The 23,414-nt window shown below is 47.7% G+C and overlaps 1 protein-coding gene across 1 annotated transcript in view; it reads right to left on the reverse strand.

Moving 5' to 3' along the window:
• The window catches only part of LOC126518568 (protein GPR107), a 126,923-nt gene that overhangs the window by 71,652 nt on the left and 31,857 nt on the right, over positions 1 to 23,414 (reverse strand). Inside the window, exons 4-6 of the mRNA XM_072285866.1 lie at positions 17,232 to 17,317; positions 14,633 to 14,790; positions 10,912 to 11,111 (exon numbers count right to left, since the gene is read on the reverse strand). Coding sequence (XP_072141967.1) covers positions 10,912 to 11,111; positions 14,633 to 14,790; positions 17,232 to 17,317 — 444 coding nt within the window. The remainder of the gene's footprint in view (positions 1 to 10,911; positions 11,112 to 14,632; positions 14,791 to 17,231; positions 17,318 to 23,414) is intronic.

The raw sequence follows: 23,414 nt of genomic DNA on the forward strand, positions 1-23,414 counted from the left end.
TCGCAAAAGCAGGAGTGGTGTTTTCGGTAAATCACTTTTGTGCGATATTGTGCGGCTCGATACCCGACATATCGGGCATCTATGGACAACAGCGATCCTTGCGCAGAGCCAAGCAAACGCTGGTGCAGGCATACCAAAAAAGCGATCAGCCCGGAATACTGCCCATGCACGTTGCGATTTTGTAGCCATGCCTTCCGCTCGATTATATGTCATGCTTTCATCAACAATAACGAGGGCGGAGTGTCACTATGACCAATGATGAAGAGTTATAAGAAACCGGATCGGAAAAGGCATTGGAAATTCCTTGTTAAGAAATGGCCTCGAAATTTCCTTGTCTCGGCTAATGTAGTGCGCAGTCCACAAACATAGAAATGCAGAGCACATAGCATGAGCAAATTGACGACGCTCCGTGCACACCTGAGCCTGTATGTTGCGGAGGTCACATGCACCTTCTCAGGCTTCGTCAGGGGTGACAGCGACACTGTGCCCGCATTATGAATGCGATCACAACCTGCCGTGGACGGTATATGATAAGAGTAACATAGAATCAAGCACAATTCATTACAAACTGGCAGTCCTCTCATATTTTGGTGATATCACAGCTGCGCACAAAGCATGGAAACCTTTGGGAAGAGACTTAGTCCCAATGTTTTCACAGTCAAGATTTTCAGATATCTAGAGTGCGGTACAAAAGAATTTCGATGGAAGATGTGAAAAATCCATGGAGTTGACACCGAACCAGGAAAACATATCAAGTTAACAGATACAGTCTACGCTTGTTACAACACCTGCGCACAACAGACTTTCGGATATACAGTGGAATCTCGATTATACGAATCTCACAGGGTCACGAAAAATATTAGCATTAGCTGAAATTCGTATCATCAAAACACAATTAAAACTAGCTAAATTAAAGAGTCAGAGGTTAACTCACTCAGGCACATATACGTAAAAAGCATTTATTTCTTGAAGAAAAAGTCTCCAATGTCCTTCTGCTTCTTTTTCTTTGTCGGGTCACTTAGCAGACATTGTTCAAATCCATAAATATGCGTGCATGTGGCGTCGCTGATTTCATCCGCGGCCATAGCACGCCTCAGAACTTCGAGCGCATGCAGCGCTTCAACCGCCGGTGGTGGTCCTACGCCATCACCCATATCTATGTTGTCGCCATCATCGCTAGAATCAGCAGCCTTGCATGTGGCCTCTTTGACAATATCTTCTACCGTGCGAGCACCACAGGTGGCGAGATTGTCATCTGCCGTGCAAAAGTCATCAGCTCTGCACTCGACATTAAGCCGTTCCCAATCCTCAATTGTGCAATAGAAGTCGGTGGTAACTCTATTAGACAGGATACCAGTAAGCTATCGCAGGAGACGAAAGATCTGATCAAGACCTGCCAATGTATAAAAGCCTCTAACCCTACAGCTAGAATAGAACTGGTAGAACTTTCCAAGTTAATCAACAAATGCAAGACAGCTGACATAAGGAAGTATAATATGGATAGAATTGAACATGCTCTCAGGAACGCAGGATGCCTAAAAGCAGTGAAGAAGAAACTAGGAATAGGCAAGAATCAGATGTATGCACTAAGAGACAAAGCCGGCAATATCATTACTAATATGGATGAGATAGTTCAAGCGGCTGAGGAATTCTATAGAGATTTATACAGTACCAGCGGCACCCACGACGATAGTTGAAGAGTGAATACTTTAGAGGAATTTGACATGCCACAAGTAACGCCAGAAGACGTAAAGAAAGCCTTGGGAAATATGCAAAGGGGGAAGACAGCTGGGGAGGATCAGGTAAAAGCAGACTTGTTGAAGGATGGTGGGCAGATTGCTCCAGAAAAACTGGCCACCCTGTATACGCAATGACTCATGACCTCAAGCGTACCGGAATCCTGGAAGAACGCCAACATAACCTTCATCCATAAGAAAGGGGATGCCAAAGACTTGAAAAATTATAGACCGATCAGCTTACTGTCCGTTGCCAACAAAGTATTGTGGGGATGCGCGACTCTCGCGCGTCCCCTGATGTTTTTCCCGCATAGCGCATCCCCTGATATGCTGTTTTCCCGCACGGCTCGCGTGGCCTGGCGCCCGCGGCGTGGTACAAGCGCGGTGCGAGAGATGTCGCGACCGTCGCGCCGCGGCGGGGTTACTCGGGCGCCGAGGGACAAGGGGCTGCTCTTTCCCGGCGGGTCGGCGAACAGCGCCGGACGTACCGCGCGCGCGCGCCGCCCATGCTTCTGCGAGACCGCCTCGCGTGGCGGCCTTCGAGCGCGCCTCCGTTGGCGTGACCGAACACGCGAACGACCAGGCGTTGGGATCCAGCATGGGGCGAACATATTCGCTCGCTCGCGGTGAGTCGGACTTCTAGATTTGTCGCGCGCCCATCGGCATGTTTTGTGGATAGCCACTCGGCTAGCAGCCATTGATCTATGAAAGGTGCAATAAATGCCCTTGTGACTGGTTGCACTACTGTGTTGTCGTTCCTTTGTCCCAAGAGTACGGAGGAGAGAACCCCGTATCTCCCACATCTGGCTGCCCAACGTGGACCTCTTGGGGCATCGGACGATAGATTTAACAGTTTTGCTTCGTTCGAGACCTTTGTTTGAACCGAAGCGTAGGGCTAGCGTGGATTTTGATCGCTAGCGTTGGCGGCGTGCTTTCTTGAGCGAGGCGGCGGTGGCTGTAGTGTGTTTGAACACGTCAACATGCTAAGCCTTTTCGCAAGTGTTTTTTAATGACATTCGTCAGTACGAGAGCCACGTGGTCTGCATCCTGGGAGAGCGAGGCTGAGCGCCCGCGGAGCAGTGGCAAGCCTGAAGCGAGTGAGTACGGAAGCCTCATGGGTGGTCCGAATTTCTTATGTAAATAGCTTCTTCTATCTCTTTGACTCGGATGAAGTCGCGGCTCTGGGAGCCGGGTGGCCGCGGGCCACGGGTGCCACGACGGGCTGACTGGTATTGCGGCCTGGCACCGGGCGCTCCGACACCGTCTGGGACGGTGGGCGCCGTCAACTCGGATGCTGTGTGCACCGAGCGGAGTAGGACCACCTCACAGAGCTAACGTCTCCTCGCGGCTGCCTGTTTTGCGCCCATTTTGGGTGTTGTTTTTGGATGCCGGTTGTTGTCAGAGTAGCGACGATTTAGGCCTAAGGCTTTACGAAGCTGCCTGTCGCACGTGGAGGGACACAACCTGGTGGACCGTGGCGTTGAGGCGTTGCAATTTGCTTCCCTCATTCTATTTAGCCTCGCACGAATTGAAATTACTCGTTCGGCTCAAGGAAGCGAGCTTCGTTCACGTGAACTTAGCATCTGAGTAGCTGCCCGATCTTTTGCTAGCCGAGTTGAACATCGTACCACGTGGGCGATGCGCATGCAGAATTCCTCTCCCTTGCACTACTGTAGTGTTTGCCGAGTGTGTTGAGTTTACGCAGCGTGATTGGAGTCACCCCTGGCTTGCTGTCACCTGCACATGGTCTGCGCTGCTGCCCGGAGTACGATCGAGTCACCCCGGGCGATGGTGATGCTGTGGCCAGTTCGGCGCAGCGACTTCGGCGGCCTCCTGCATCCAGCTCACAACCCTCGGCGGCGGACAAAGGAGCCAGCGGTCACCAACAGCTACGGCGGCTCTTGCCAGCAGGGCGCGTCGGCGCGAGCGACGCTTGCGCGTACCGACTACTGCGTCGTCGTCTCCGGAGTCCTGGCCTGGAATGATGCCGTCGAGTCTGCAAAGCTGCTGCTGTGACCGGCGGACGCCAGCGGTGTACCCCAAGGACAGTCGGCTCGCATGTTATGGACAGCGTGTGGACATTTCCCCGGCGCGGCCACTGTTGCATGTACCACATTGTTCGCGAAGCACGTGTTGATGTTAGACTGTGTGAAATGTTTCGCCGGAATATGTAGTGATTTAAGGTTGGGGGGATGTGGGGATGCGCGACTCTCGCGCGTCCCCTGATGTTTTTCCCGCATAGCGCATCCCCTGATATGCTGTTTTCCCGCACGGCTCGCGTGGCCTGGCGCCCGCGGCGTGGTACAAGCGCGGTGCGAGAGATGTCGCGACCGTCGCGCCGCGGCGGGGTTACTCGGGCGCCGAGGGACAAGGGGCTGCTCTTTCCCGGCGGGTCGGCGAACAGCGCCGGACGTACCGCGCGCGCGCGCCGCCCATGCTTCTGCGAGACCGCCTCGCGTGGCGGCCTTCGAGCGCGCCTCCGTTGGCGTGACCGAACACGCGAACGACCAGGCGTTGGGATCCAGCATGGGGCGAACATATTCGCTCGCTCGCGGTGAGTCGGACTTCTAGATTTGTCGCGCGCCCATCGGCATGTTTTGTGGATAGCCACTCGGCTAGCAGCCATTGATCTATGAAAGGTGCAATAAATGCCCTTGTGACTGGTTGCACTACTGTGTTGTCGTTCCTTTGTCCCAAGAGTACGGAGGAGAGAACCCCGTATCTCCCACAGTATGTATAAGGTAATCGCAAACAGAATCAGGAACACCTTAGAGTTCAGTCAAGCAAAGGACCAGGCAGGATTCCGTAAAGGATGCTCAACAATAGACCATATTCACACTATCAATCAGGTGATAGAGAAATGTGCGGAATATAACCAACCCTTATATATAGCTTTCATTGATTACGAGAAAGCGTTTGATTCAATCGAAACCTCAGCAGTCATGCAGGCATTACGGAATCAGGGGGTAGACGAGCCGTATGTAAAAATACTGAAAGATATCTATAGCGGCTCCGCAGCCACCATAGTCCTCCACAAAAAAAGCAACAAAATCCCAATAAAGAAGGGCGTCAGGCAGGGAGATACGATCTCTCCAATGCTATCCACAGCGTGTTTACAAGAGGTATTCAGAGAACTGGATTGGGAAGAATTGGGGATAAGAGTTAATGGAGAATACCTTAATAACTTGCGATTTGCTGATGATATTGCCTCGCTTGGTAACTCAGGGGACAAATTGCAATGCATGCTCACTGACCTGGATAGGCAAAGCAGAAGGGTGGGTCTAAAAATTAATCTGCAGAAAACTAAAGTAATGTTTAACAGCCTCGGAAGAGAACAGCTGTTTACGATAGGTAGCGAGGCACTGGAAGTGGTAAGGGAATACATCTACTTAGGGCAGGTAGTGACCGCGGATCCGGATCATGAGACTGAAATAATCAGAAAAATAAGAATGGGCTGGGGTGCGTTTGGCAGGCATTCTCAGATCATGAACAGCAGATTGCCATTATCCCTCAAGAGAAAAGTGTATAACAGCTGTGTCTTAACAGTACTCACGTACGGATCAGAAACCTGGAGGCTTGCGAAAAGGGTTCTACTTAAATTGAGGACGACACAACGAGCTATGCAAAGAAGAATTATGGGCTTAACGTTAAGGGATAAGAAAAGAGCAGATTGGGTGAGGGAACAAACGCGAGTTAATGACATCTTAGTTGAAATCAAGAAAAAGAAATGGGCATGGGCAGGACATGTAATGAGGAGGAAAGATAACCGATGGTCATTAAGGGTTACGGACTCGATTCCAAGGGAAGGCAAGCGTAGCAGGGGGGGGGCAGAAAGTTAGGTGGGCAGATGAGATTAAGAAGTTTGCAGGGACAACATGGCCACAATTAGTACATGACCGGGGTAGTTAGAGAAGTATGGGAGAGGCCTTTTCCCTGCAGTATGCGTAACCAGGCTGATGATGATGATGATAATGATGAATCCTCAATTGTACCTTCCAGCTCTCGAGGCACCTTCTTTGGACTCCCGAAGAAGACGCATTTGCCAAAGCAGTTTGCTACGGCAGTCGGAGTTACCTAATCCCATGCCATAGCTATAAAACGGATGGTGTCCAAGAGGCTTATTCGCAGGTCGCCTTCGTCCTTTCAATCAATTTTAGCAAGTAGGCGGCGCACAAGAAGGCTCTTGAAATGGTGCTTTGCGTTCTTTATAATCCCAGTGTCAAGGGGTTGCAGGTGCTTCATCGTGTTCGCGGGTAACAACACAAGTTTGACGTTTTTGAAGCGTTACTTGCCTCGGGTGGGCGGCGCACTGGTCAAGAAACAGAACAATCTTCCGATTCTTGCAAGCCATCCTCCTGTCATGGAGTGACAAGCTCTTCTAACAGAGCCGCCGTCATCCACGCCTTTTTGTTTGCGCGATAGACGCACGGCAAATGGCTCTCGTGCTTGAAGCAGCGGGGTTTTTGAAACTTGCCAATTATCGTGAACTTAAGTTTCTCTGATCCGTCGGCATTACAGCATAAGAGAACCGTAATGCGCTCTTTGCTTTTTTTTGCCTCCTTTGCATGCTTCACCTTTTAAACAGAGGCTCTTCTCGGGTTGCAGGTTAAAAAACAGACCTGCCTCATCAGCATTAAAAACATCACGAGGCTCATACCCCGTGATGAGTGAGGGCAGCTTCGCTAGCCAGTCGCTGACAAATTCCTCGTCAGCTTTTTTCGCTTCGCCGCAAACGCTTTTATAAACGAGACTGTGCCTAGTCTTAAAACGCTGCAGCCACCCACCTGAGGCTTGGAATCCATCGATGTGCACAGCAAGTGCAAACTCGTCGGCTTTCTCCCGCCGTCTTTACCGTCAATATTTACACCAGCTGCGGTTACTTATTTAAACAAAGTCAGGAGAGTCTCCTCAAGGTTCACGTGCTGAGCGGTCTTCGCTTGCTTCGCGTTGACGTTGAACGAAAGCACGTTTTTCACGATAGAGTCTCGCTGTGCAACAATTGTGCTCAGTGTTGATGTTGCGAGGCCTAGCTCCTTAGCCAACTCCGTCCGCTTCTTCTTGGGATCCTCATCGAACTTTCGAAGAATGTCTAATTTCTCCTTAAGGGGAGACGCTCCTCAGAAACCCTTTTGTTTTAAATATTAATGCTAGGCAAATGAAAATTGTACCACTTATATAGCTTGATATCATCAATACAAATATGTTTTTAGTTTTAAGCTAGCTCGATGCTTTCATGTCCTAAGTGCCATGCATAAGTGGGAAACAGTGCATGTTTGTGCAGCTACTGGAGCTAGCAGTTGGCATGATATAGCAGTGCAACATGGCTTTTCTTGTCCTTAACTCTCCGCTGAGCGCTGATAACCAAGATAATGCAATTCCCTTGACAGGCAACATTTGAGAGAATTTCATATATGGTGCTTCGTTTTCAGTGACTGGTACCCAAGTGTATGGAACATTTCCATTCTTAAAAATAAACTGATTGCATTAAAACCTAGACAAGTGCCTTCTACACATCTTAAAGATTATGCACACCAAATCTGGTCTTGATTGGACCACAATAAGTACATCAAATGTCGTGCACCAAAGCTGTGTTTGGCCAAAAATATGAAGCTGAGAAAAACACAACTGAAAGTTAGTTCTTTATTTGTGTTGTAGCGCTGAAATCTATATAAAAATTGCACATAATGCAGGTCAGGGTATCTAGATCCACTGCACAACTTTAGAATTCACCTGCGCCATATGTCGTTCCCTCAGAGTCTTTGTGAGCACCCTGCTGACCCACTTCCTGTGCTGTTACTTTCTAAGCCAACTCCAAGTTATCAGACACTGCTTTTGTAGCAGCGAGGTGCACTTTCTTTGTTATGGCGGTGAACGATTTATGGTGCATCGGTTTTGGCAAGCCAAGAACTGCACAAAATCGGACAAGTTGATTGTGTCCAGCTGCAATTGCATGCGCCGCACACTGCAACCACTGCCTTGATTGATTCACAGCGAAACTCTTTCTTGGGCTGGCTGAAGGGCGCGCTCCACTGTTAGCGTCGTCTGCCGGAGATGCACGCCGCGACGAATACGTTGACGAGATAACGAATGTGGTACACGCTGCATTGTTGCAACACAACTCCAAAAACGACGGCTGCCCTTTCCGTTTTTTGGCCAACTCACGGATAAAAAGGTTGCGCCGTCTGCACGCCGGACATGCCGCAGCGCTCACCAGTGTGTTCACAATGGCGATCTCGCAGATAAAGGTGCTTGCCGACTCCTCGCCGCTCCTATCTTGATTGTCGTAGATTCTGAACTTTTTCTCCGATGCGCTGACGAATTCGTCTGCGCTGTCAACGAATCTTGAGCGGCCGGCCGGCTCTGAACCGTTGAAAGCGTCGCCGTCACCGAGGTTAGGCTTAGCCGCTGCGGACATCTCCCTTGACTCAATTGACATTGTGCTTCGACCGATACTTTCGAGATCGGAAATCGCATTTCTTCACGGAATCCATCGAAACAAGGAGCCGAAAAATGCGTGAAAGCCTGGAAACACGTTGAGAGGGCTGCGCGTCGCAGGAAGAACAGACAAGCTGTGGCCGTGTCGTGCGCCAGCAGCCAATGGAATGGCTGGAATCGCACCACGTGATTTAGATATACAGCGAAAGCACTTGGTTCTGGCGGAGCAATGTTGTTTTTATTATTAGTTCCCGGGGAGATTGTGACGCAGCAAAGCCGACCTCGGAGAGAAAAAGCATAGGCCTACTGCCTTGCACAAGCCCAATGGCTTGCGACGCCGAGATTTGACGCATCACGCGCTGGAAAATGGGCCACCTTTTCTTGCCACCTTGAGTGCTTTCACCGAGTTTACTTACAATTTACCGATCATTTATGGCTCTGATTTCTTTATATGTGAAAGAGGAGGGATCAATCTTGCTGAAACAGTCAAAAACATAAAACTGACTTTTTTAATGAAAATCGCCGTTTTTCGACCCGCGTCTCCCCTTAAAGGAGAACGCTTTCTGCTTGCGAGACATAGCTCACTGCAACTAGGCAAAATGGCGCAAACACAAAGAACACGGCCCGAAGCACAACAGCCACTCTGTCCGATGGCACGCGGAAAAGGAGGAAAAGTTTATTAAGGCAAAAGCCTTTAATGGCTCATGCTCGCGTCCGTCCGTGCGCTGGAATCGTGCCAACTGTGGCCTCTCCTCTGCAGAACCTCCTCCCCTTCTTAGCAACCGGCACGCCGATGGGGGGCGCAGCTGTGCATAGCAACCGTGACATCACACAGTAGCAGTAGAACGAGCGCACGCACGTCGGCGGTGGCAGCTGCACCGCCGCTCCTTCACCAGACGTCTCGTTGCAGTCAAGTGAGTAAGGTGCATGGCACCGAAGCGGTCCAGTGATTCTGTGCCAAGCGGTTCGGGGAAGCGGCAGCGGACGCCGGATTCCCCCAACACCAAACGCCAGAAGAACAAGGAGCGAATGCGCATGCGACAACTTAACATGTCCCCAGCGACAGATTAGATCGCCGGGTACCAAAGGCAGGGAAGCAGAACGAAAGCGGCAGCAGCGACTCTCCATGTCACCGAACAGCAAAGCCAGGGAAGCGGAGCGCAGACGGCAGCAGCGTCTGGCTTTCGCCAAGCACACTTTAGAATTTCCAAAGTGTCTTCGGTAATTTTCGTATCAACCGACGCGGGTTGAAAATCTATTTGTAACAACCGTTCTCTAGCACGTTGCAAAGTAATGGGGCTCGGCCGGGACCACAGAAAAATTCGTATCATCCGGAAATTCGTTCTAGTCGTGATCGTATCATCGAGATTCCACTGTAACGGACCATATTTCAGCATAAGTTTGTTCTACCTATTTTATTAATGCAACAAAGTTCGCTTTTAACGGACCATGCTACAACGGACTATCGGCTACGGTGGACAAAAGCAGCGGCAATTTTTGTCAAAATTGGGCGTATAAAATTGACTTTTGCCGTGTTGATCGACACGGGCTGGCAACTGACTTGCGAGGGTCAGTTGACGATCGTGGCTCAATATCTTGCACATGACGGAGAGAGGAAAAAAAGCGGGGGGGGGGGGGGGGGGGGGGAGGCGAGTGAAAGAGAGGGGAACATTCTGCTCTGGTGGCTACTGTTAATAGCACGGCCGCGCGGGCGCCGTATCTTGAAAGCAATCTGTAATGTGGACAAAGTACACCCAGTGCCGGTAGCTTCGTATGCGCTGTGATTTCGATATTATTTAGTTCGTGTTTAAGCGAGGAATAGCACGAAGGTCAATTCACTCACTGCTGCTGCCGCACTTATCTCGCTTAATTTGCTATTGCAGCTTCGCCTTTCGGGCGAAACTGCAACTTTTTTGGTTGTTCTTTACTTTGAACATTCTTCACTCACTCTTTGTAATGAAGTTGTTAGATATCACGACTAAAGTTTCAGAAGTGAGGTGTCTCGGATATTACGGCTTTCGGATAAGACAAAATTTTTGTTGAATTATCAGGGTCCACTATAACGAGGATTTACTGTCTTCATCTTGAATACAATCAAGGGTGAGCTTCTCGTGAGGATACACTGCCTGACACCCCTGCCAGCTTGGCCAAACCAGCGCCATCTCATCAGGAGTCGGCGGTCAAAGCTGCGGTTTGGTGCAGAGTCAACAAAATTATATTTGCAGTGGGGGTACGGCACTTGGGAAAATGGAGGAACCATCTCGCAAACTAAATTGAGGGCAGATTCCGGTCATTTGATACAATTCCCGGACAGACGTGGTTTCTTGGTCTACACGTTTTGCACATAATTATACTTTGAAAACTATGTTTGGTTATAGTGCAGTACCGCTTATAATACAGAAATTCGCAACTCCAGCGACTTACATTATAAGTGGCTCCCCAGTGCTATGTCATTGTGCCAACAAATGACAGCTGTTACCCTGCCTGCTGTCCACCTTTTCATGTCTACACCCGCGCTCCTGCTCTGGCACTCTGGTTGTCCTTTGTCTCAACCTGTCTCCTCCGGCGGCATAGTGTGTGTTTGCAGACACCCCAATAATTGCATGATGTCAAGGAACTACAAAGTTGCACTCCCCGACTGTCCGCTGTAAGATGTGGGAGATGATACTAACTGGGTCCTACAGACGAGCTTTGTGCGGCCTTGCTGTGGAACACTGCATGAATGGGGAGCCCCACTCACTTGGAAGCTGTAGACGGCCACACCATCCACTATGTCCTTGTGCACGGGCAAGTTGGCACTGGCACAGCGGCCCACAGTTGTTTGCTGCGAGGGCGGTGCAGTGGAGGCTTTTTTTGTGGACTCGGAGAGGGTGGCCGTGGCTGCAACGGGAGCCACGGTTGGCTGGGCAGCTTTGGGCGACGAGGATGGTGTTCCCTGCACTGGATGCAAAAGGAAGGGAAATTCATCATCATCATCATCATCATCAGCCTGGTTACGCCCACTGCAGGGCAAAGGCCTCTCCCATACTTCTCCAACAACCCCGGTCATTTCATTTAACCCTTTAACCTCCAACCCCGAGCTGTACTTGTCATGGGAGGCTGTACTAATATCTTTCCTGCTAACCGTGTTGATATAATGTATCTAGTCTAAATGAAATCAAGAGTTGGACAAAAACTTGCCTGGTTGGGATTGCTATAGTCAAAGGTAAAAGTGGACGCCAACCAAAAACATTAAAAGAAAAGAAAACAAGATGTTTTGGCTCCCATACAGGGGCCCTGTTCACAATATGGGGCTTTGCTTTCATATTGAACAAGGACCCCATATGAGAGCCGAAACGTGTTGTTTTCTTTTCTTTTAATGTTTCTGGTTGGCATCCGTTTTTACCTTCGACTTATGTAGTCTTAGTAAGAAGTTGACCTAAAGGCTGAATGAGGAGCAACACCAGAAATGATGATTCCGTGGAGCCCCTGAAACAACGTTTCAGCTGCAGAACACGACTGGCATGGCCGATTTTAGAAGTGCTAGTGCCTCTGCTGAAGTGGCCGTAGTTAGCAGCACATACCCGTCGTCTAGCCCCTTTCTCGCATAAAACGCAATGCATGAGTCGTAACAACCTGCTAGCAGAGAGCAGCGACTGACAAAGCGCAGTTATTCGAACAATCGTGCAAACTATTGAGCACCTGCTGTCGCCTTATATGCTTGAACCGTTTCGTGCTGAACTAGTAAGTTATTTTTTTCAGTTCGGGTTTGGTTCGTGTTCGAGCACGTCCCAAGCATAGCGGTTCGGGTTCAGTTCCGCCCAAAATTATTGTCCGGGTACGGTTTTCCGTTTAAGTTCAGGTTTGGTTCGACACCCTGCTTATAATGATACCAGTTTTAACAATATATTGAATATAACAATAAGCAGACGATGCACTGTCAACTTTTGTATGTGTTCTATGGCAAAATAACCTGCTTAATAGAGTGCTCCTTTGGTGCATTATCGGTTATAACAGTTAAATCTGGCTACTGGGTGTGTGCACCATAAGACAAAAAGTACATATATATATTTTTTTTATATTGACCGCCCTTCCACTAGTGCGAAGACGGGTGCAAGCGATTCTTGGGATCTGCGACTCTTTGTTGTCGTAACGCCTCGGCTTTGCGTTTCCTCACGGTGGTGTTCATGAAATGCTGCCTGTTCTTCGGCCGAACGCATGAATGCGTGGCCCCCACCCGTTGCCGTTCCTTCAACGCAGCCTGCTCTTTGGCCGAACGAACCAAATTCTGCCTACCCAGCTGACTGCCTGGCCTGAACTGGTGGGAAACAGCAGGCGTGAGGCAAATGAACACGCAATCACACCCTTTCCCTCCTCTGGAGGGAGGGGACGCCTGTGATTACCTCGCGCCTTGTGCTGCGTCTATTTCTTCATGCATATAAAACCTCGCTTTAAAGGGCACGTATGATTAATCAACAGTGGCTGAATGGGTTAGCGTGGTGGTCTCACAACCCAGAGGTTGGTGGTTCAGCCTGACAAATCCGCAGCCTGACAAGCAGTTTTTATTTTAGCACAGCTTGAATTTTTTTGTACGGCAGCACTGACACGAGTGAGGCAATACAAGCTTCGCTTGGAAAAAAAAACAAAAAAACTGCAAGTTGTTTAGTCACCTTTACCCCTGTGCCACGCATCCCGCATGGCACGCCTTCGTCGCATTGTTGCCTCAAAAACCCATTGTTATAACCTGGTTCCACGAAAAATACAGAGGAGAGAACAATTCAAACATTTTAATTAGACAAAGACGTACAGTTGAATCTACTTATAGCATTACTGGTTTCAACCACACTCAGATGCAACAATGAGCAGCTGCTGCACCGTGAATTTGTTTGTGTTCTATGGTAAAACAAACTGCTTACATCAATGTTCCCATGCTGCATTATTCATTTCTGCACCGAAACAAAAAGAAGGAATGTGAAATCCAGGAAATAAAAAAAAAGGCGAGCCTCTTTGCCACTTTGTGCCGCAGACCGCACATGGCACCCCTTTGTTGTCCCTTTCCAGTCTCCCTTTCATCCCTGAGACGTTGGCAAGCTAGCGGAAGAGAGAGGGGAGTGCGAGGCCAGCGCCTCGATGGAACGAAGGCTTGTTGTGCAGGGTGTGTGGCACATAGGAGGGTGTGGCAAAGTGGCTAGTGAGCTTTTACTGCGATAGCAATTATATGGACACTCCAGGCAAATCACCGCTATCGTTGTGGCCATCACCGTGATGTTCTGTATAAAGTCCAAGTACAATAACATGGCCGCGCACTGTATACTATGGGTGCGAGTGAAAGCGTGCGATGGTGAGCCAAGGATGGTGGCTCAATACCACATGCACAAGGGAGGAAGCGCGCCGTCTTCTATCGCTGACAAGGCACCGGGGGGCGGGGTCTACTCTGGCGGCAGCTGCGTATGGCATGGCTGGGCATGACCACGCGGGCCTTATCTTGAAAGCAACCTGCGATGAGTCGAGTGTAGGCGCACCCAAAGCTGATAGCATCATGTGTGCTATGTTCTCGTTGCTTAGTTCACATTGAAGGGAGAGGCAGCACGAAGGTCAATTCGCTTGCTGCTGTTACTGCTCTTCCTCACGTCAGTGTTTTGACAGCGAGTGTCCAGGGTCATCGAGTGCGATGTGTTTATGTTTGCCTGTGTGTGCGTGACACAATGCTTGTCAATTTATTTAGTAAGCGAATGTTTAGGAGTTTAAATGGCCGATAAAACAACTACAAATACTTTGCATAGCTGTCCAATAATTTGCTGTCGCGATTGATGCTTAGCCTTTCAGGTAAAACTTTGACTTCTTTTCCTAGATTTCATGTTCTTTTCTTTTCAGTGCAAAAACCCAGCAGCCAGATTTAATTGTTATAACCAATAATGCGGCATGGAACATTGAAGTAAGGAGGAGCCCTCGCATGGACAGCACACAGGTGACGTATGATCATGAAATATGCAATCAGCAAGCTCAAATAGCGATTTGTTCTATTGTGTGACTACAGCTTTATCTTCAGCTCCTGCTGTGAAGGAAGGCCATTGAGCACAGCTCCCTGTGATCCAAGTTCTAGTGTGCAGGTGCCACGTGCACTATTAGCAAACTACTAAATGCAAAATGGTGACCTGTAAAGAGGAGGTGAATGGGCAACCATAAGTGAGAGGAGAAGGGCGCTTTAACATGCTGGGGTGGGGTTCCCTAGGAGATAACGAAACTTTGAATGGTAGAGAACCTAGCCGTGAGGTGTGACTTCCTGACAATGCATGCCGCGCTGCCGTGAAGCCACAACTCAAGGCGAAATTTGCATATAACGCACACCCCGACTTTACTACTAAATTTTGGATCTCCTTGGTGTGGGTTATGATAAGATGTGGTAAATTGTGCAGAAGCACCATGCTCCTCATGCTGTGGACAATAGGAGCCCATCAGTACGAGTTGCGATCTTTTCTCACCCGTCTGCAGCACGTCAGCCTCAGCATCCCGGCGTGCACGAAACAGCTGCTGCACAGCACTTGTCTGCCGCACGGTGCGTGGCTGAGGGCGCCAGTTCTCCTGGTGACTCACGGGGAGATCACTGAAGTTGCGGTTGCAGCGCAGGACCAGGCGTTCCCTGAGCATAGCCATCAATAGAACATACTGTATTTACTCCCATTTACTCCCAATGCTCACTCGATTTCCATGACGAGCAATCAAAAGTGCAATGCCTTTGACTACCACACACCTACTCTAATGTGGCCTCTGTTGTAACGCTCACTCAATTTTCATGATGATGAGCAATGAAAAGTGCAATGCCCTTGACTTCAACATGCACCTTGATTTTCATACCTGCTAATTCACTCAACAGGTTTTCTCAGTAGGAAAAGAGCAGTGGCAATTTGCTCTCACTTAGAAAAAGAAAATTTATTTGAAGTCCGAAACAGTGTGCACCAAGTATCGCTTATTCTTGCTGTCACACACCTCCTTACCACTTATCAAGAGCCCCCGAGCATCACATTTTCATGCCGTCTATGACACTTAACCCTTTGAGGGTCGATGTTTTTTGCCATATGCGACCGCCCAGGGTTAATTTTTTTTACTGCAGATTCTAATTCTTCTGAGGGGCCTATTACGAAAAAAATTACCGTAATTTTTCTAGGGGTACCGTAAAGTGAGAAAAAAAATTTTATGTTGGTATATATGTACTGTTTACTCATGAATAAAAACAATAAAAAAAAAGAAATAAACTTATAAAAATGAAAAATTTGATGCATTGTTATACACATAGTTCAAGGTTTGGAAAATGCACACATCAGAATATTTTGCAACTCTCAAATGTCCCTGCTCTTACACTAATATTTAATAGTAATAACACCAAAAGATATTAGATGCTAAGGTAATTCGCCCGTTGGTCAATCCTATGACGGCCTGCAAATAGAAGAAGTTGAAACAAGACAAGGGGCAGGGGGAGAAAAGAGAACAAAGAAGTGTGATAGAACAAAATGAAGTCTGTGTTGTAAAGGTACTAAGTGCAGTTTTATTACACTTATTACACAGCACATTGTTGAAAATAAAAAGTTTACGAAGTCACAAAGCCGACTGAGGTCAGAAGGATGAAATTTAGACTAATCCATGTACTTCCCATAATTCCCATGCTGGTACAACAGCTCCAATTGTAGCTCCTGTAGACACTAGCACCAGAGTTCTCTCTAGTAATTATTGTATGAAACTCTATGGCTTCAACCGCTTGACTTAAGCGTCATTTGAAACTTGAAGGCCGAGCATTGATGGTGGCTTATTCAGCAGATTTTAATCAACACAAGGATTGGCAACAATGTCCCCATCAATGTTAGGCAGCCGGCCAAGATGGTGACAGCCTCCTGGTGGACGGTAACACCTGTAACAATTAGAAACTGTGGCCATAAATCCGGCCTTTCCCACCTGTGCGGTGAAAGCAAGCGAAAGCAAAAGCGCAACGAGGTGATTGGCCCCATGATGTGGACAGAGGTCTGTTGACAGCTGGATGTTGACAGCAACACTTTGCTTGAAGAGTATGTGCAGTGTGACAGTGAGCTCGCTACCTGTGCTGAACTATCACATCTGGAAATTTTTTCGTGTGTTTGCCTAAAGAAAGCGAAAGCAGTGAGCAAGATGCAAGGGCAGAGGCAGATTCAAATCCTGTAACTGAGGCTGTAGAATGCTTTGGAAAGTTCCGAGACATTGTGTCTCAGCAACAAGCTGTGCCAGAAGAAGTGCACAGAAACACAGACTCTCTGGACAGCTTTGTTACTTCTTGCGCTGAGCATCAGTGCAAATGAAAATTTGCACTTCCGATATACTGATGTACAGTACTCATGGAATGAAACACGACAGGGAGCATTTAGTAGAACCCTGCATATGTGCAAAGTACTCTAGAGTACCATGTCCTATCACTAAGAATCTGGTCACCAAAGGTGAAGTAGACTCCAATCTAAGTGTACGTGCGAAAATTACGTCAATGTGACACGAACTGCAGCTGGTGGAAACAAAGGTATGCGTGAGCACCGCACATACAACTCCATAAATTGCATTTCACACTTTTGATTATATGTCTGCTGTACCCTATGCTGTTCCATATTCTAAAAAATATACAGTTTAGTGAACTTTTATTTAAGCAAACTTTTTTGCTTGGTCTCTTGAAGTTCACTCAAGTGAGAATTCACTGTAAACTTGTTTCCTTGTGTGCTGATTTCCATTGCTGTTTTTGTGATTATCTCTCTGATGTCTTATGAGAATAGAATTGCAGCATAAATAGTAGCTCTAGAATGTTGTCGCAGAACTGTTTTATATGGGCGCTGAGCAGTCAGCCATTTTTCACTGCACAGGGGCTTGTCGTACTACAAAGTTGTGGCCCAGTGCACTGCCTGCCAAGATGAGGATTAAAAGGAATACTGTGCGTCCGAGAACTATGTGCTGAGCCCGGCACGATCTGACTTTTCACATTTGTTTCTTGATGCAGTACCTTTGCAAAAAAAATGAACCAGCACAAACTAGCTCAGCTTTCGGTCTTTCTAAAGCTCCTCTAGGTAAGCTCACCTGTTTCCAGATGTGTCCAAGGCAAGCGTGAGCACGTACATGTCCTCCTTGACTTCATCCAGTGGGCAGCCTTCAATACGACCATCCTGAATGTGTGCAAGAAGAAAGAATTGAGGAAAACAAATAGCCAGTTGGCATGGAAAGGCTTGCAGGAAATTTGCCTGCAGCGCCAATCCACAGGAAGGCAAGTCTTGCAAGCTCAGTGTGGTGTCAGCTTGGTATAATTGGTTAGGTTTTGTACCCCAAACAGCATAAAGGACATGGATGATGAGAAGACAACACAAGCATTTATGTCTCGCTATTACTGACACAGGCCTTTTGCACTATTCGTAGTGTGAAAACTTTACAAGAGCGTGCCAAATTAAATGTACAAAACTGGCAACTTGAGTGGCACAAGATCACAGGTTGGCAAAATAAACAAAACTCACTCAGACTCACTCACGAAATATATATTTTGTTTAGCAATCACTCGTACTCAGACTCATCAACATTCTACTCAGCCGGGCTCACTCGGCATCAGACTCACCGAAATTCTACTCAGCCAGGCTCATTCGTACTCAGAGATGTACAAAAATCAAACCCAGGCAGGCTCAATCCGAATCATGGACTTACAATCACTCAGGCTATTTGTACTCATGTAATTATGGCCAAAGTCATATCAAAGGAATAATGCGATCATACACCATCCTATCTCATGGAATTGTGCACTTACTCATTTAACACGAACTCACAGGTATGTGACTCAAGTGAATTATGAGCCCTCTAAAAGGATCCCTCATATAGAGCAAGATCAGAGTTCACTTTGAAGTCACGTTCTCACTCACGTCTACAAACCTGCACTGCCACACACTCACTTGCACACTTTTCTGCTCGCGCTCACAAGTACTCGTTCACGCTCATATGATGTCCATTAACACTCACCAGTGTTTACTGATAATTAAACCAGGGTGTCTAACAGAAAAAAAAAAGTAAAAATAACCATTCAGTTTGGGTTCATTGCACTCTGATATTTTTACGGTTCTGTTCGGGTTCTTATAAATAAAAAAACGGAGTCTCGCCTGAAAGACTAAGAATCAATTGTGATAGGAAATTAGCAGAACGCCATACGAAGTAAAGACAGTACTTTTATCGGCCGTATCAACGTGTAAACCTTCACTTGCAAACTAAATTAACAAGCATGGTGTCAGCGTACACAGCAAACATGAACACATCACACTCGATGACCGCAGACACTCGCTGTCAAAACGCTAGCATTAGGAAACACGGCAGCAGCAGCGAGCGAAGTGACCTTGGTGCTATCTATCGCTTCAATGCAAACTGAGCACCGAGAACACAAAGCACGCACAAAGCTACAAGCCCTCGACGCACCAGGACTCTGCCCCCAACAGAGATCACTCTCAAGATATGGCCGTGTGACTGCGCGCCACCACCATATTACGCAGTTGCAGCTGGAGTAGAATGCCCCCTCCCCTCCCCCCAGTACCTCACGCGCGACATAAGACAGTGCACTTCCTCACTGCTTCCCTCCCTTTCGCGTGGGCGAGATTGTGCCGCGATCGTCAGCTCCCCTAGCACGGTGACGGTGTTATCGTCCTTTGACTTTATACGGAACATCAAGCCGACGCCAATGGCAGAAATGCACCTGGAGTGTCCATATAATTGCTATCGGAATAAAAATACATAGTTTGCGAACCAGTTCGGCATAGTTCACTTTATCTAGCCTCATGGCGACACGCTGCCCAGTGCTATCGATTTGACCACAAGGTGCACGCGCAAATTATGTCAGGAGGAGGCCCAAATGGACTACCTGGCATATAGAACGTACTTGATGTTTTTGCATGAGTGCCAACGTTTCTAGTGCAGGCCTGAAGCCGACTTGAGGGCCTGTGTTGCTATGTGCTTCTTCCAGATGGTGTGCTTTATTTTGTGCTTGTTATAAATTAGATCAGGTCGTGGAAGGAGCTGTTGAAGAGTTCAGTTGGGAGAATAGACTTACTTGTGTGCAGTGAAGACCCCCTTCGTTACAGTGTGAAAATTTTTTTCGTTAGTAAACTTCGCCTTTCTGACAAATTTTAGTAAGGCCTTGCTTCATATGATCATGCAAATCGCTTGCACACAAAAAGGTTCCATCTTTATCTTGCAAGTCTTTGTTTAACCGTCCTTAAAAGGTGCCGTGAACCACATTTTATCGAAGTTGAGAAATGCATTTGACATTAAAACAGACTCCAGTAAAACCTTCTTAAACCGTACCCGCTTAAACAGCAGTTTCATTTTAAAAGTAGTAAAGTCAAATCCCTGACTCAGCGGCCATTGAACATAATGTGTTTTGTATCTGCATAAACGGTACCAGCTTATTGCGTACGCATCGGTTAAAACGTAGCGTTTCCCCTTTTTCTTGCGCAAACACGGCAGTGCGTCGTCTCCATTGGGCAGCCCGGCAGAACAAGCCTCAGAGATCGTAACAACGGCCTCCAAGCGCCCTGTGCGTTAGTGCGTGAAGCCACATCAAGATCAACATCATTTCGGTGCCGTGCCAGAAAGCGTTGCCGCGTTGTGGCATCGTGCAAGCGAGGACTTGCGTCATGCCGTAGCTCCGATAAAAAAAGACGCCGGGTACTCAGCATAGAAGAAAAATTAGACATCGTTCGTGCTATCGAACGCGACACGAAGAAGTCGGCACTGGCACGCAACAGGGATCTGCTGTTGACTACGGTGTGTGGCATTTGGAATGCGAAGAAGTTACTCGGCAGCGCTGCTGCGACCACAAAGAGATGTCAGCTACAAGGTTCGACTTTTCACCATCATTGCCTTTGTTGTTGCCGAAGTGCCGACTAGCGACAGTGATGAGGACGACACAGAAAGCGACAGCACGGGCGATTCAGGCCAGACAGTGGCAGTAGCTACGCGTAACGTCAGCCTCATGAATGCAATCGTCGCAACGAGAACAGCACCCGGCAATGAAAAAGGCGCCCCGGGACTTCTGCAGTACTACCATGCGCGTGCCCGGAGAATACGTAACGCCAACGCAGAATCTGCCATGCGAGTGTTTGCCGAGAAGAGGGGGCTGGCTGAAAAGCTTGCACGCAGCTTCAGTAAGTTTGAGGCCACTGTCGTCGTGCTAGGCCGCCGCGGCATCAAGCGAAAATAACACTTTTGTCGCGCGAAGTGAATAAATACTGCATGTTTTTTTCCCCTTTCATCGCACTCTCTCCATGTTCCGTTTTCGACAGGTAAGTGGGCGATCTCATGCTATTTCGGTTAAACAGTACTACCGTTTAGTACGTACTTTTTCCGAGCTCCGACCAACTACAGTTTAACGAGGTTTCACTGTATTACAGAAACACTTAAGCGCAAAAAGTACTTTGATGAGTTCAGCAGAAGCAGTTGTTGGTAATCAAAGAATGCCTGTGATCCCCTTCACTGCGCTCCCGGTCCTCCTTCAATGCCTTGCACTGCGATGGCTACGGAGGAGTGGGGTGGTGCCCACAATGATCTGCCTACTGAACGCCACCGTGGCGTGCAGCTCAAATTTAATTTTGGATGTTCACATATGCGCCACTACTTCCAATTTTGGTGCCTACAACGTGCCAAACTTGGAGGCTATCCCTCATGCTTATGGTCACAGTCTCATCCTATTGCTGTGCTACAGTGTACTAGATAGCTACGCACAACTATTTGCACCAAGTGACATGAGTAGCACATTTCCTTTCACACTTATAGGACAGGATAGGATGGTTTATTTTGACACAAGATTTAAAAGTTGCAATGTAGCATACAATGCACGGTCACTCAAATCGGCTAAAGAACACTTCTGCCAAGGAATGAAGTTAAAGGAGACTTGATACCACCTGACTGGACTTCATCCCTCCGCGCTCCACGCGGCACACAGAAGTATTATTATACTACAACCTTTGTCCATAAAGTTTCGAGACTGATTTATTTTCTTCTCTAGAAATGAATTCCCAAAACAAATGTTGGTGCGTATGTGTAGCGCCATCTTTTCGGGCTAACCCGAGCTATTTATGTTAATTGCTGTGGCAGCCGCTAGATGGCACTACATGTAGAAAAATATGTTGTCACTAGTCGTCGAGTGAATGTGGAGAGATGGACGTCCACCTCAAACAGCATGTAAACATAAAATTCTGTGTGAAGCTTGGCAAGACAGCCACACAGACGTATGAGCTCCTTTGCGATGCTTACGGCAACGAGACATTATCATGGGTGCGAGTTTTCAAGTGGCACAAGAGGATCGTTTTGGGGCGAACGTCGGTCGAAGACGACACAAGGCAGGGGTGCCCTGCAACCTCACGGAATTAAAACAACAACGTGGCTCAGATCAGGGTTCAAGATTATCCGTGCCAGTGGTGCCCCAAACTAAAATTCAGTAGCTTAATCTAGAGAAAGACACGGCGTAATACAATTGGCACTTAAACCATTTATGAAGCAACATTCTTATTTTATTTGAAAGGCCTATTGTTCTTGATAAGTTATCTCTTAGGCGAGTTATCTGCATAGGCAAATTCAGGTGCTCATCAAAGTATACCCCTAAGAACTTATGCGAACTAACTTGTTCAATTCTGTCGCCTCGGAAAGCCAGCTTTGTGGTAATTAAGATTTATCGAGTTCTCAGAAAGCCACATGGATAGTTCAGTAAGCCCTGCATTTGCCATTACAACTGCGAGATAAGCACCATTAAAAAACACATCAGTGTCATCTACAAAAAGCACAATATGAGGTGTGTTGGGTATTAGAATGAGGTCATTGACATAGACCAGAAAGAGAAGAGGGCTTAATATTGATCCATGTGGCACTCCATATATTAAGAGATTAATTTTTGATGCTGTATTTCCCAAGCTAAGAAACTGCATATGATTTGGCAAGTAGCCTTTAACTAGGTCGAGTGGAATGTCACAAATGCCATACACCTGCAATTTGACTAGCAGACTATCATGTTTTACTGAATCAAATTCCTTCCGCAAATCAAGAAATAGGCCAACTGTGTACTTATTATTTTTGAAGTTGCGAATAATTCCATCTTTGGTGCATTCAAGTGTGTCTGCAGTCAATTTGCCTTTTTGAAAGCTGAACTGATGTTTTGTAATAAGGCCTTTCTTTTGAAAAAAATTGGACAGCTTGATGTGAATAAAATGTTCTGCAATTTTTTTAAAAACAGGAAGAACAGATATCGGTTGACAGTTACTTAGAACATTTCGATCCACTCCTTTAGATACCACACAGACATGTGCTATTTTCATTTTTTAAAGCGAAAGCTTTACTAACTGCGTCAAGGCAATTTTCGCTGTCGCCAGCAATTTGACCTTTATTTGACCACAGCTACCCCGTAGCTTTGGCAACGCATCCTGTGACTTGCCGTGCCGAGCTCTGCCGCCACCGCCGGCTTGGCGTACGCGGATCGCCGCCTGACTACCATGTGACTCGCCATGCACCTGTCTAAGAGGAGCGCCGCGCTCGCCTAGTCAGTGAGAGCTTGGTCATGGATGAGAGCAAGGCCAGGCCGTCTTCTCTGAGCATTGCGCGGGAGTGGGAAGCTTTGAGCCGTCGTTGCCAAGCAGCGTCTGACCACCCCGTGGATATTGCCCGGTGAGCTGCTTCACTGGAGGGGGTTTGGGATGCAACAGGCGTCGCATCATCAAGATCAATGTAGCGACTGCGTTCGCACCCTGTCCGTTTGTGCTTTGCCGCTGCGCATGTTCGCGGCGTCACAGCCGTCGCACCGTAAAATGATGCATGTCTACACAAGCCTAATCACAGTCATGTCACAGCCACTGACCTAGGCACAGCCATCATACCTGGCTTAACGATGATGGTATACTTAAGTATAATAATTACAGCTAAATCAAAGGTTAACCAAGTGAAACCAAGACTTAACCAGGCTAAACCAAGCTTTCGCGTTGCATATCCAGGGTTACCTGAGCTAAGCCGCAGCCATTTTTTTTTTCTGGAAACCTCTTTGACAATCACACAATTTCCGACGGTAGAACGAACCATCTTCACGTTCACTCATGTGAGTACGCCGTAAGTGCGCACATCGGTTAAGCGATGGATGCCACACTCCATACTCGAGTTGAAAGGATTCCTAAACATAACGAGCTTCGACCATGATGACTACACACCTCCAGGGTTTGCAACTCGGGAAGCAGATGACCTGTTCCAGTCAGATGT

The sequence above is a fragment of the Dermacentor andersoni genome, chromosome 1 (genome assembly GCF_023375885.2).
Source record: "Dermacentor andersoni chromosome 1, qqDerAnde1_hic_scaffold, whole genome shotgun sequence".
Taxonomy (NCBI): Eukaryota; Metazoa; Arthropoda; class Arachnida; order Ixodida; family Ixodidae; genus Dermacentor; species Dermacentor andersoni.